The 12855-nt window shown below is 36.7% G+C and overlaps 1 protein-coding gene across 1 annotated transcript in view; it reads right to left on the bottom strand.

Moving 5' to 3' along the window:
* Nucleotides 1–12855, bottom strand: part of TBCD (tubulin folding cofactor D) — a 178474-nt gene that overhangs the window by 35868 nt on the left and 129751 nt on the right. Inside the window, exons 22-28 of the mRNA XM_032209501.1 lie at nucleotides 12385–12445; nucleotides 12010–12032; nucleotides 6884–6915; nucleotides 5988–6050; nucleotides 5385–5461; nucleotides 4151–4232; nucleotides 2767–2882 (exon numbers count right to left, since the gene is read on the bottom strand). Of these exons, the coding sequence (XP_032065392.1) occupies nucleotides 2767–2882; nucleotides 4151–4232; nucleotides 5385–5461; nucleotides 5988–6050; nucleotides 6884–6915; nucleotides 12010–12032; nucleotides 12385–12445 (454 nt within the window). The remainder of the gene's footprint in view (nucleotides 1–2766; nucleotides 2883–4150; nucleotides 4233–5384; nucleotides 5462–5987; nucleotides 6051–6883; nucleotides 6916–12009; nucleotides 12033–12384; nucleotides 12446–12855) is intronic.

The raw sequence follows: 12855 nt of genomic DNA, 5'->3' as shown, positions 1-12855 counted from the left end.
TCTATACCACTATCTATACTCTCTTGTCTCTTTTCTGAATTGGAAGTGGTGGCTTCTTCTTTGAGATTGTCATATAAGGTGAAGATAAAGGTTCCCCTCGGACATATGTGCTAGTCATTCCCGACTCTAGGGGGTGGTGCTCATCTTCGTTTCAAAGCCGAAGAGCCAGACCTGTCCGAAGATGTCCCCGTGGTCATGTGGCCAGCATGACTAAACACTGAAGGCGCACAGAACACTGTTACCTTCCCACCAAAGATGGTTCCGATTTTTCTACTTGCATTTTTACAAGCTTTCAAACCACTAGGAAGCTGGGAAAAGTAATGGGAGCTCACTCCGTTATGTGGCACTAGGGATTTGAACCGCTGAACTGTCGACCTTTCTGATCCACAAGCTCAGTGTCCTGGCCACTGAGCCACCATGTGCAGACCCTCAAATGCCCAACCTCCACATAATGCTGAGCAACTGTGGGAGCAGGGACAGACCGATGATCCTATGGAATATCCAATCTACATCCAGCAGCTGTCACCTGGCTTATTTCCCAGAGTATTGCCATCTTGCAGGACTCACTACTCTGTACTCACTTCTCACACTCACTACTCCTGCACATAGCAATAGCAATAGCAGTTAGACTTATATACCGCTTCATAGGGCTTTCAGCCCTCTCTAAGCGGTTTACAGAGACAGCATATTGCCCCCAACAACAATCCGGGTCCTCATTTTACCCACCTCGGAAGGATGGAAGGCTGAGTCAACCTTGAGCAGGTGAGATTTGAACAGCCGAACCGCAGAACTGTAGTCAGCTGAAGTAGCCTGCAGTGCTGCATTTAACCACTGCGCCACATAGAAGGATCAGCATATGCATCATTTGTACCTTCCCATTGCTTCAGTCAGTTCTATACTGAATAAGGCAGGACTCCACTTTTTGAACCATGTAAATTATGGATTTGGGCTGTGTGCTGGAGAGCTGGTGCTTCAAGGACATTATGTATGGTTCCTTCCCCTCATGAAAAGGCAGAAAGCTGGCCATGACTCTCCAGTTTTTCCAAATCACTTTGACTTACGATCACAGTCTGGGCATTTGGCGCCCACAATGAGAACAATGGAGTGAAGACGGTAGTGGAGCTAAAAGAGAGTGGAGCAGGTAGTTGGGGTCAGAGGGTGTGGTGCCTGGTAGAATGGTATAGGGTAGAAAATAGTGTGTTTGTTTGTATAAAATGAACTAATGCTGGGTACTAAAGAAGAAACATCCCAAAGTCCTGATCAATTAACTGGAAAGATGATTGTGTGAACTCAGGTTCTTTGGTTTGGGAAGGGTTAGGGAGACTTTTATTTAGGGGAATAAAAGACAAAACCATCAATCTTTTAAATGGTCAGATCACTTTCTATTCATCTTAGTTCTTTGCAATGACCCTTCACTGTAGAAAGAAGAACTTATTTGACTAATCTGCTCTAGATTCCCAATGGGCCCTGTTGGGTTTCAATAAGATTTTGGGGATATTTTGAGGCTCTGGTGCATAGTTCACCTGAGGCCCTCTTGACTGACTGGAGCAGGATGCCAGGACAGTGGCAGGGGGATCAAATTGCACTTTGGCAGCCTCTCTCTAAGCAAACCCCATGATTCCCAGAAAAAAAATGATGCCCAGAGTGCCTCTGAAAATAAATAATAAATCTGATCAAATACTTCTCTAAACATTTCTTGAGGGAGATCCAGTTCTTAAAGAAATTGTGATTTCTCAAGAAATCTTTCCTAGATACAAAAGAGTAAACTGTCTGGTGTCCAACACTCCCTTTTGGGGTAAGGTTATCAAGAGTGGCTATGCAACTACAGAAGAGTCTGGATGATTGCGTATTATATGGACTCCTTCCAGATGGATTACAGACTGAGATATAGCACTCAGATAGTATTGATTACATTTACAGATGACTTTTGGCAGGACCAGGATGGAGATGCATGCATGCCAGCCAATCTTGAACTTGGGTTCTCAGCATTTGCTGGAAGAGCAGTTGACAGCCACGGCAGGGAAGCCTGTGCACAAATCATCTTATCTGTGAACTGAGCCACTCATGGTCTTTGATGTCCATCTCTCTCTCTCTCTCTCTCTCTCTCTCTCTCTCTCTCTCTCTCTCTCTCCCTCCCTCCCTCCACCTCTCTCTCTCACACACACTCCTCAGCTACCATATGAATCCCGTGGGACTGTCTTGAAAACCACCTAGAAGTTGCAACAAAGGCAGAACGCAGTGGCATGAGTAACTATGGATGATATTTCATAATTAACCATGTCACATAGTTGTTTCACAAAAAACCATGTCTCCCTATAAGCTTCTGGGACAATTCAAAGCTCTCTTTATCCTCTCTAAAATCCTTCATGGCACAGAACTTGCAAGACCATCTGTCTCTAACTGTTTCTGCTCGATCCATGAGATCCAGCAGATTATTCACGCTTTTGATCTCTTCCACAAAACAATGCCTTCCAGTAGTTTTTGTGTTTCTTCAAATTGTACATTTCCAGATTAGGACATCTAATAAATAAATAAGTGACTCCCTGATATCCAGATGTAAATGTGAGATAATGTTGATATTTCATCATTAGTCTTAATTGACAATGGAGACCAAATGAAAAGTAGCAGAAATTTGGTTATAGAAATCAAACATTGGCAATATTATCTATTTTATGTTTAACAAAGCCATCACGAATCATTAAAATACAGTTTTTAAAATACTTGAAAATTGTTACAAAACATTCTACCTTACACCTGAGCTCTCACCTCCTGGAGTTTGCCTTTTAGAAGGAACTTTGGAAGGGCACCCAAGGCTAGTGAAAAACCACAGCGAATCATTTCCTCATGTCTTTGAAGGCCTGAAATGTATTGCACCAGCAAATCTGCAAAACATCACACTCACTGTCTGAGTAATTAAAACTCCAGAAACAATGCTTTAAAGTATTAAAATAACAACTGATTATTCTTGAGGGAGGGTGGTGATTAAACAAACAATTGAAACCTATTCATGTAATATTCATTATATAATGTATTACTAATAATTCTTATATCCCAAAACCTTCAAAAGTTTTATTATGACAATGTTTTGACAGCAAAGCATGAGAATAAGCTCCACAAGATGGCACGAGTCCATTTTCCTTCAGTGATATCATTCTATCACTTCAAGCCATTCAGCATGTCTTCACTACAAGATATGTGGTAAAGCATTACTAGTGAATTATCTGAAAATGAGGAAAGCATTTTTTAAAAAAAAACACTGTCAGGAAAGAAATTCCAAGAATTTACATATGCATATATTTATTTCCTTTGGGGAAAATATTAGATTTTCATCCTGCTGGACTTCCAGAGAGCCATTAAAATGCTGGCTCTTTTACCAAGCCATGGAGCAACAGAAGGTCTGCCAGTAGTGGGATTCAATTTTTTTTACTACCGGTTCTGTGGGCGTGGTATGGTTGGTGTGGCTTGGTGGGTGTGGCAGGGGAAGAATACTGTAAAATCTCCATTCCCTCCCCACTCCAGGGGAAGGTTACTGCAAAATCCCCATTCCCTCCCAATCAGCTGGGACTCGGGAGGCAGAAGGGGGTGGGGCCAGTCAGAGGTGGTATTTAGCAGTTCTCCAAACTACTCAAATTTCCGCTACCGGTTCTCCAGAACTGATCAGAACCTGCTGAATACCACCTCCTAAGTCTACCCACTATAGGTAGCTTTAGTGTGATAGATGTTTGTACTGTAATCATCCTCCGTGTGCCCCATATATTTTTGGTGTTTCTGTTTCTGCTTGTTTTAAGCAGTTATTTCTTTGATGTTTTAACCGCATTGTGTAAGACACCTAAAATTACACTATGACTGAGATGCCATACAAGTAGATAAATAAAGAAAAAAGAAAAGCACAGTGAAGCAGCACAGCATTCACAAAGCATTAGCCTATGAAACAAGGAAAAGTTCTAATTTAATCAAAACACAAACCAAGTTAAATTAAAAATTAAACAAAATAATATGCTAGAGAAAAACATAGGTAATTGACTGTACAAAAGTTTGTTCTATATGAAATGTGGTTCAAGTGGTGCATTCTTTTTTCTTTTCTTTTTAGTTAGCAAGATACCAGAAGTAATTCTTAGATTTAAAAAAATAGAATCGGGTGAATTATTACCTTGCTCAGCTGGATTTGCTCCTCCCTCTTCATTGCAGTAATATTCATTACATAAAGCAGCTAACGCAGACACTGCTGATTCCTAAAAGCCAAATCACAAGTATATAGAATTACTTCTCTTTCAAATGCACTTCGAAAGAATTCTATTGTAGAGACACCTGATAGATCATCTGCAAAAATCCTGGTAACATATTTAATGTCTATTTGTGCAATTATTATGACTATGTCAGATAACCCATTCGTCTGAGATTTCATACAGTTGAGTAATATCCTATGCTCAAATGTTCCACTGTATGAGCCAGAAGCAAGTCGAGCTGGTCAAACAATGCTACATTACAAATTATCCTGAACTAAAACCTTCATTTGGTAGTAGGACGGGAAGATACTGCAATTAGTTTAGTATTGCTCTAATCATGGCTCCGAAGAGGTAATACTAAATTGAACTACATTTCAGCATGCTCTAGGTATAGCTTAAATAAAGCATTTTTTTTTGTTCTTTAATCAGCACTTTTGTTATCCAAATGTACAGCATTTGGATTGGTGACTGTAATAAAGTATTTGGTATTATCCGATTTATCTCAAATTGATATGATATACAGGTAGTCCTTGACTTGAGACCATAATGGATGGGCCCATCAATTATAAATTGTGGTGGTTGTAAAGTCATCCATATGACTGATCTGATTTTACAACGTATGTCTGCAGTGGCCATTAAGCAAATCACTGTGATTGTTAAATGAATCTAGAAACACTAGAAATTTAAACTGTAATACAAGCAAAACATGATATTTAGACCTTTTAAGATCAATACGGATAAAATTAAAAGGTAATTTTAACTTTATCCGTATTGATCTTAAAAGGTAAAGGTTTCCCTCGCACATATGTGCTAGTTGTTTCCGACTCTAGGAAGCGGTGCTCATCTCTGTTTCTAAGTTGAAGAGCCAGCGCTGTCCAAAGACATCTCTGTGGTCATGTGACTGGCATGACTAAATGCCAAAGACCCACGGAATGCTGTTACCTTTCCACCAAAGGTGGTTCCTATTTTTCTACTTGCATTTTTACATTCTTTTGAATTGCTAGGTTGGCAGAAACTGGGACAAGTAACGGGAGCCCACTCGGTTATGTGGCACTAGGGATTCGAATTGCTGACCTGCTTCTGATCGACAAGCTGAGTGTCTTAGCCATTGAATCACTGTGTCCCTCATAAATAAAATTAAAAATAAAATTACTGTACTTTTATTTGCTGTCTTGAATTGCTTGAAATAAGATGAAGGCTTTGTAAACTATCATTTATCAGCCACTGCCAATCACCTGAAGATAAAGAAAAACATACCTTGGTAGTATATTGGTTGCATTGTTTTTTAGCCCATCAACATCTTTTTATAAATCCTTACAGGTTCAAATTCCAACTGAAATTTGTTTCAATTTCTTTTTGCCGCTGTATTTTTAAAAGACATTCCACAAATAAAATATCCATATAAAAACCACACTACAATAGCAGGCATAAGGGACATAAAAAAAGCAACTGCTATTCCATATTTTTCTGGAATTGCCATCATTCTATAACATCTCTAACTCGACTTCCACCTACTGACATTCTGACATTCCTGTGATGAATGAAGCTGAATATAGCAAACATGGCCACAGCATCAAGCTGACAGAAGGGGCAAAAAGATAAATATATTGAACCACTCTGAACTACATCTTGTGACAGTAGAAAATAAAGCAATTTACATGATTATAATTCTTGCTAAGTGAATAATACTATTTATTTGCTAAAATTATAATCATCAGCAAACAGACATGGTAACTCTACAACATGACAAACATCACCTACCAATTATGGGATCTTTTCTAAAAGGCATTTTTGAAAGTGACAACTTTTCAATCAAAGTGCAGACTAGAAAACAAGAAGGGGGAGGGGGGGAAACAATCAAAGCTCCATTCAGTGAATTAAATGGCATTCACAAACCTTTTTACATGGGGTGAGGGTTCATGAAGTCATACCGTTATTACTACACAGTAAATAGCATTGTATGGCAAATTTATCAGCAGAGGGAGATATAACAGGAAAAAAATACTGCTTCAGAGGCCGGGCAATAGGAAATTGTTTTCTCATTGAAATTCTGATCCACCACCTTCAACATCAATTTGATGACCTCAAATATGCTGTTTAAATCACCCCAAAGGCAGCACAATGGCAAATTTGACTATAGAATTGTAGGCCAGCAGATCTCCAAGGCATTAGTTGGGGAGGAATACTATTTTCCATTCATACCAAGAATTATTCACTGATGGCAGGGAAGAGTTCCTGCGTACATAGAGTTCCTTTTTAATTGGAATCCCACCATATATTCCTGAACTTGCCCCTTAAAACAGTGTTCGGGGGAAGTAACTGATTTCGACATCAAACTGGCAAGAAAATTGGTTATTGCAACTATGTTATTTTCTGCTATGGATAGGAATATGAAAAAAGAAATCTGGGATTTGATCATGTTTTATTCTACATTTTCTGAATCATGAGTCAAGAAAAATATATTTTGGTACAAGAATTTTAGATTAGGGAGAATGGCCGAGGTCTACTTTAAGAAAAAGCTATTGAAATCAAAGAAAGGTTGGCAAAATATTCAGTGAATCAGAAGACTAGCCAAGTTTATATTATATAATCTTAAAATGTAATATTTATTTCCAAATTATAATTGTAAATAGAATGCTCTATGTCAAGTAACATACCAGCTGGCCTCATTAGTTCTCCACCTAAACCTCTGGAAAAGAGAAAAAAAATACCAATTTAACAAACAACATCACTGCCAGCATTTTGCACTGACATGACAGAAAAAATGAAAATTGATACATGAATCTAAATCTGCCTGTTTTGTCAAGATTCAATACATCAAAGCTTAATAAGAAAGCTATGCATACACGGCAAATACCCCCAAATATTTCTTTGGTAACTTTACTCCTTTCTTTGCATGAGTAGTAAAACAAATCAGAATTTGAAGCTTCACTGTTGCTTCCTATTAACTGCAATCTGTGGTTAAGAGCTTACAAATATGTCGGATGTAGGAGTTTTCAAACCCAGATCTTAATTCAGATGTATCCCAAACTAAGTTTGTATGTGAATAGCAGAAAGAGGAGAAGCTAACCCTGCTGCATAGAATGGAAATAGTTCTGCAAGCCATAATTTATTACGCTAAAATTTGCATTCCAAAAAGTTATGTGATATGCAAATGTGGCTTTAGACTTATCCAACAGCCAAATTCAATTCTACCATCATTTCATTGCATATTTATAAAAAGTCCTTTTAAAGTCAGCTTTCTGGCAACTCTCTTGGACTATTCTATGGAAAGCATTAGATGAAATCTGTGGTATTAAGTTGATCCCATAAGACTGCTATTGTATTATTTTTGATAAGCATCTTTTACTTCCTTAACAAATTCAATTTTCAATTTTAAAATATTATTTCATTATCTCTTGTTCCTATGTGAACTACCCAAATTTTTAAGTACAGTACTGTATTTCAACAACTACAAACCATGCAATATGCCAAAAGGCTTTTATTGCATTTGCATCCTCTTTTTCCTCTTACTAATATACATTCAATTTATATACATAGTATCATGTTTCAGCTTCATGCTTTTTCTCATCAGCAGTGATCCATTTAAGCTGCCAGAGAATCATATCACATTTGAAAATACCTATGACAGGGATGAAGAGAAGGATGCCATGTTAAGGCTCTGGCCATATGATACACATTTTACTCCTGAATTAGAATAGAACAGAATAAAATAGAAGAGTTGGAGGACTTCTAGTCCCAACTTCCTGCTTAGGCAGGAAACCTTACACCATTTCAGACTATACAAGGGGTTGAAAGCTGTCTCAGACAGGGCTGGATTTTTCTATAGGCTAACTAGGCTTCAGCCTAGGGCCTCAAGATCAAGAGGGGCCTACATTCAAATTGTTAGCAAAATTAAAATTACACTATTCTAAAAACAGTGAACACTAAAACACTGAACCGAAAATAAGGAGAAATTCTACGCATATGACTAATAAACAAACAAAAATGTATTGGTTAAGATCGTTCCAGCGCCGCGGCAGTTGGGGAGCCCGCCCACGTTCCCGGCACCGGCAGTCGGGCGAGAGGCGCGGCCGCTCCCAGTAGCCGCCCCGTCGACGCGGAGCCCACCAGCTGCCAGGCAGGTGAGGGCAAGAGGGCCGAGCCGGGCAGCTGAGCGCAGCAGGGGAGGCGGCTGGCCTCGCTGCCTTTGCCGCAGAGCCGAGCCGCCCTCCGTCGGGAGGCCAGCTATATATATTGATATATATTGATATATATCACAGTAATGATGTATTTTATTGTCTCTCATGTAATTTACAAACTTAAAAATGGGAGGTGAAACGGCCTCATAAGTGGAATAGCCTAGGGCCTCTTTTCATCTAAATCCGGCCCCGGCTGTCTGGTACAAAGAATAAGGTTTCTGGCAGATATCACTGGAAGCTTTTACAGAAATGTGATTGATTAATATAAGAAACATAATCCTCACATAGATAGACCTTTATTCTGATCCAGAGGGCTTCTTTTGCATTGTTAAATTCAACAAGACAGTAAATATTAAGGGAAAATAGAACATAGAAAGATTATGTGGAGGTTGTAATTTTTGTAATAGATAAAAAAATGAAACAAACTAGTATTGCACTAATAGAAACAAGAAAGTTACTCTTTAAAATCTTTATATCTCATGACCTTATATCTAAGGAGTGCACTAACAGCCTTCATTCAATTTGGTAGCTATTCTGGACTCTGAAAATGGTGTAACCAAGTTTGGAGATCTGAAATGCAATTTGTAAAACTACCTCTGTTCTCTCATGGGGAAAAAAACAAATATCCAAATTTGTTCTTCAACAAAGTGGGAGAAATATTGCAATTAAATAGAAAACTATAGGTGCAGCGTGTCAGATTCAATACACATCTGTGTACTGGGTCTTTATACGTTGCATCTGATTTTAAAAGGAAAAGCAATACTTTACTGCAACGCAGTTGCTTTGAAATAGAATTTAATTGTGTTTGCAGTGGGAATGCTCATCCCCATTTTCAGATTTCAGATGGAAAGCTCTTTACATAAATATAATAGTATTTAATAGAAATTATGACCTGTTTATCAGTTTTGGTAATATATATAAAAGATGACTTTGTTACTGTTTTCCAAATAATAAAACAGTCAGTAGCTAATTAATTCAACCTTAAACATGATCATTACACAGCAGTTCATGTAAACATTGAGGCAAAATCACGCTGTACAGCACATAGAATAAGAATATCTCTGTCACAAGGCTATACAAAATATTCTGAATTCATATCACTCTGAAGTCAAGCTTGAAGCCATGGCTCATTTCAGACTTGAAATACCTCATTTCAAGGGCAAACCATTCAAATAAATGCAAGGTGGTTTCATCATTTGAGAAGCATTGTGAACCAAGCTAGGACTATTTTAAATCTGAATAATTTCAATTTCAAGGTGTTTTGTATAGACCTTACTCTTTGGCCTCCACACTATTATGATTTTAGTGACTAAACTGTGATGTTCTCACTTTACATTAAAGGGCAAAAATTCCCAGTTACTAAATGCAACATTCCTCTTCACTTCTTTTCCTATCACAGCTATTTCAAAGCTATTATAATTGGTAGCATATTAGAATTCAGGATAAACTATATGGGACTGGAACTTTGTGGAGTTCCCAATTTAGAAGCCGTATGACACCTGACTATTTTACCTTGCGGAAACGGAATATAGCCTGAAATACACCATTCTGCATTGGCAGCAGGATTTTATTGAACTCAATGCATACATTTACATTAACTCAACTAGTCAATCAAGTTCACTATTGCTGGATTTTATTAAATATTACTTCAGTTTATCTCACAAATCATGTAATTGTCTTGTGCTCTACACTTTCCAAGGTTAATGCTTTTTTAAAATGATATATTGCTTTTGCCAGAGTCACTTATTAACATAGTAAACAGAAATCAAGCACAGGCTAATGTAATTATTTGCTCCTCTGGGAAAGCATTTCTTATTTCTGAAACAGAAATTCTCATTCCAGAAATCAGTAAATGCAGCCACAAAAATTTGATTGCTGTTAACTTCTGACACATGTTTAATGTTATTGTATTAAAATTCCAAGAAAATGCTTCTCAGATGGGAATCTTCATGGCATTCTACCTTTATTATAGTCCATTAAACTGGTTTAACTTGTTTAGCAGTGCTGTTCTATTACCATAAATGCAAAGAAGCTGCCTGTTATAAAATGATGAAAAGACTATTCTTTTATATATTATTCAAATGTATAAATGTATATATTTATATCTTGAAAATGTGTAAATACCTACAAGTCAATAATTCTGGAGTCACATTATTTTGAAGAGCACATTATTATTGTTAAAGGACTCAATATCAGTTACCTTATGAACCAACAAATGTAATTTTGCAAAACTGTAACACAAATTTAAATGAGCTATATAAATATGGAACAGCTAATAACTTTTGTGCTACATATAATTCATATTTAAAAGTTATTGCTCTCAGAAAAAGAAGAAACATTTGGGACAACCATAACCTCAAGCTGGGCAAGCTAGTAAATTTCATCCAAAGCTAGCCCAATAACGTTGAAAAATTGCAAGGTGGATAAAAATCAATGATTTTTTAAAAAAAATTAAATCAGATTTTTTTTTTATCACATATATTTTAATAAAATGCTTTTGGAGTAAAACTTTATCTAAAGATATTTATTCAGCATGAAATGGAGCTTAGTTATGTAGCATGAGGCTGTATATTCTGTAATATTGGGACTGTCGGTGAGTCAACAGCGGGTCAGAGGAGGAGCTACTGTGGGACAGAGATGACAGTTACTGATTAAAAATTATGATTCAAATAGAGTTGATTTAAATCAAGCCTTTTTACTAGTGATTTAAATCATGATTTAAATTGACTTGATTTAAATCAAATCCACCCTGAAAAACTGTAACAGACTCTACTTGCTACTTTTGCAATTCTGCCAAACATTTCTTTTCTCTTTATCCTGAATATAAGCCGTATATATTTGGAGGCAACTTCAGAGTGCATCCCTTTTAAGGGAGACATGTTCTGTATTTTACACACCAAGTAATGTGTTGCTGCCCAGGAAAGCAGGCTTCCATACAAAATAATTTCTTAGTAGTAGTAACAAACTAGCAAATAAGACAAAAGCAGCAGCAACCTAGATTAGATGGAGAAAAAAAAACCCAGCAAGCAGAATTCAGCATGTACATTGTACATTTATACAATCTATATTCTGTGCTGGGTAATAGTAGGTAAAAGGAAGAATGTTCTCTTGCTTGAGCAAGTACTAGAAGAAAACTGTGCCAACATGTTGCAGACTGAGAACATCAGTTTAATTTCCCAACTATCTAAAACATCTTGGTAATTTCATGAATCAATGTTATGTGTTTCAGTGAATGCTGATAGTGTTGATTACATGTTTTTTTCCTTGTCTAGGGTGACAAAATGTCTTGACCTGATAGTTGTCTACTTTTTAAACAGTTCACACTGTAAAGTCTATGCATATCCTTATAACACTTTTCCACATATTTCACAGAATAGGTATGCAACATAGATGGACTTCTAAGATGAGCCTGCTCCATTCCTGATTAAAAAACAAATCTTCTCTAACATATTCATGCAGAATCAACATAAAAGTAGGAATTTAAACATAAAACCTATGCATTCTTACACAAAAGGGATTACACATTTCAGAAACATGTTTATTTATTCCTCAAGAGTTCATTCTAAAAAATGCAACAGTCTATTTGACACTAATTATCTTACCTATACAACTGACGATGACGAAGCTGTAAAAGAATGAATAGATTTTACATTAAGAATTTACATTCCATCCTCCCCCCAGTATTTTTCAAACTGTGGTTTATGTGTTGATTTGGAGAAAAGGGTAAAAAAATGTATTGCTGAATGATTTAATAATAACACCCAAGAATAATTTCTCTTTCTCTGGGCCATGGCAAAAGAAAAGAGACAAATTATCAGTTTAATAATGATATTATAGTAAATGTAGCATGGCTTCCAATTAAGTCCATTGCTTTAGACATTGCTTTTATTATTGAAATAAACAGAAATATTCTTTTTTTTCTATTTAAAAGATACATCTACCAAAATAGCTTTTCAGTGGATATAATATATACTAACCTCCAGATGAATCTGCTTAAGTCCTTCCAAAGTTTTTTCATCCAAATAAAATGAAATATGTCTACAAGATTTAAAAGTGTTTTAAATCAATACAGTATTATTTGACATTAAATAGTCATAACATTTCCCTTCTCTAAGTTGCTATTTGATTCTTAATTAAATGTAAACATTGTGAAATTTCTGTGGCTATTAATACAGGTAGTCCTCGATTTATCACAACAATTTAGCACAAAATGTTGGTTGTTAAGTGAGTCATTTGTTAAGTGAATTATGCCCCATTTTATGACCTAACTTGCCATAGTTGTTAAGTGTTCACTGCAGTTGATAAGTTAATAACCCAGTTGCTAAGTGAATCTGCCTTCTCCATTGACTTTGCTTGTCAGAAAGTCGCAAAAGGTGATCACATGACCTTGGACACAACAACTAGTGCTGTAAACTAGTTGCCAAGCATTTGAATTTTGATCACTTGAT

This window comes from Thamnophis elegans, chromosome 2 (genome assembly GCF_009769535.1).
Source record: "Thamnophis elegans isolate rThaEle1 chromosome 2, rThaEle1.pri, whole genome shotgun sequence".
NCBI lineage: Eukaryota > Metazoa > Chordata > Lepidosauria > Squamata > Colubridae > Thamnophis > Thamnophis elegans.
Note: the sequence above shows the minus strand (reverse complement) of the source record. Positions and strands in the feature narration are given on the sequence as shown.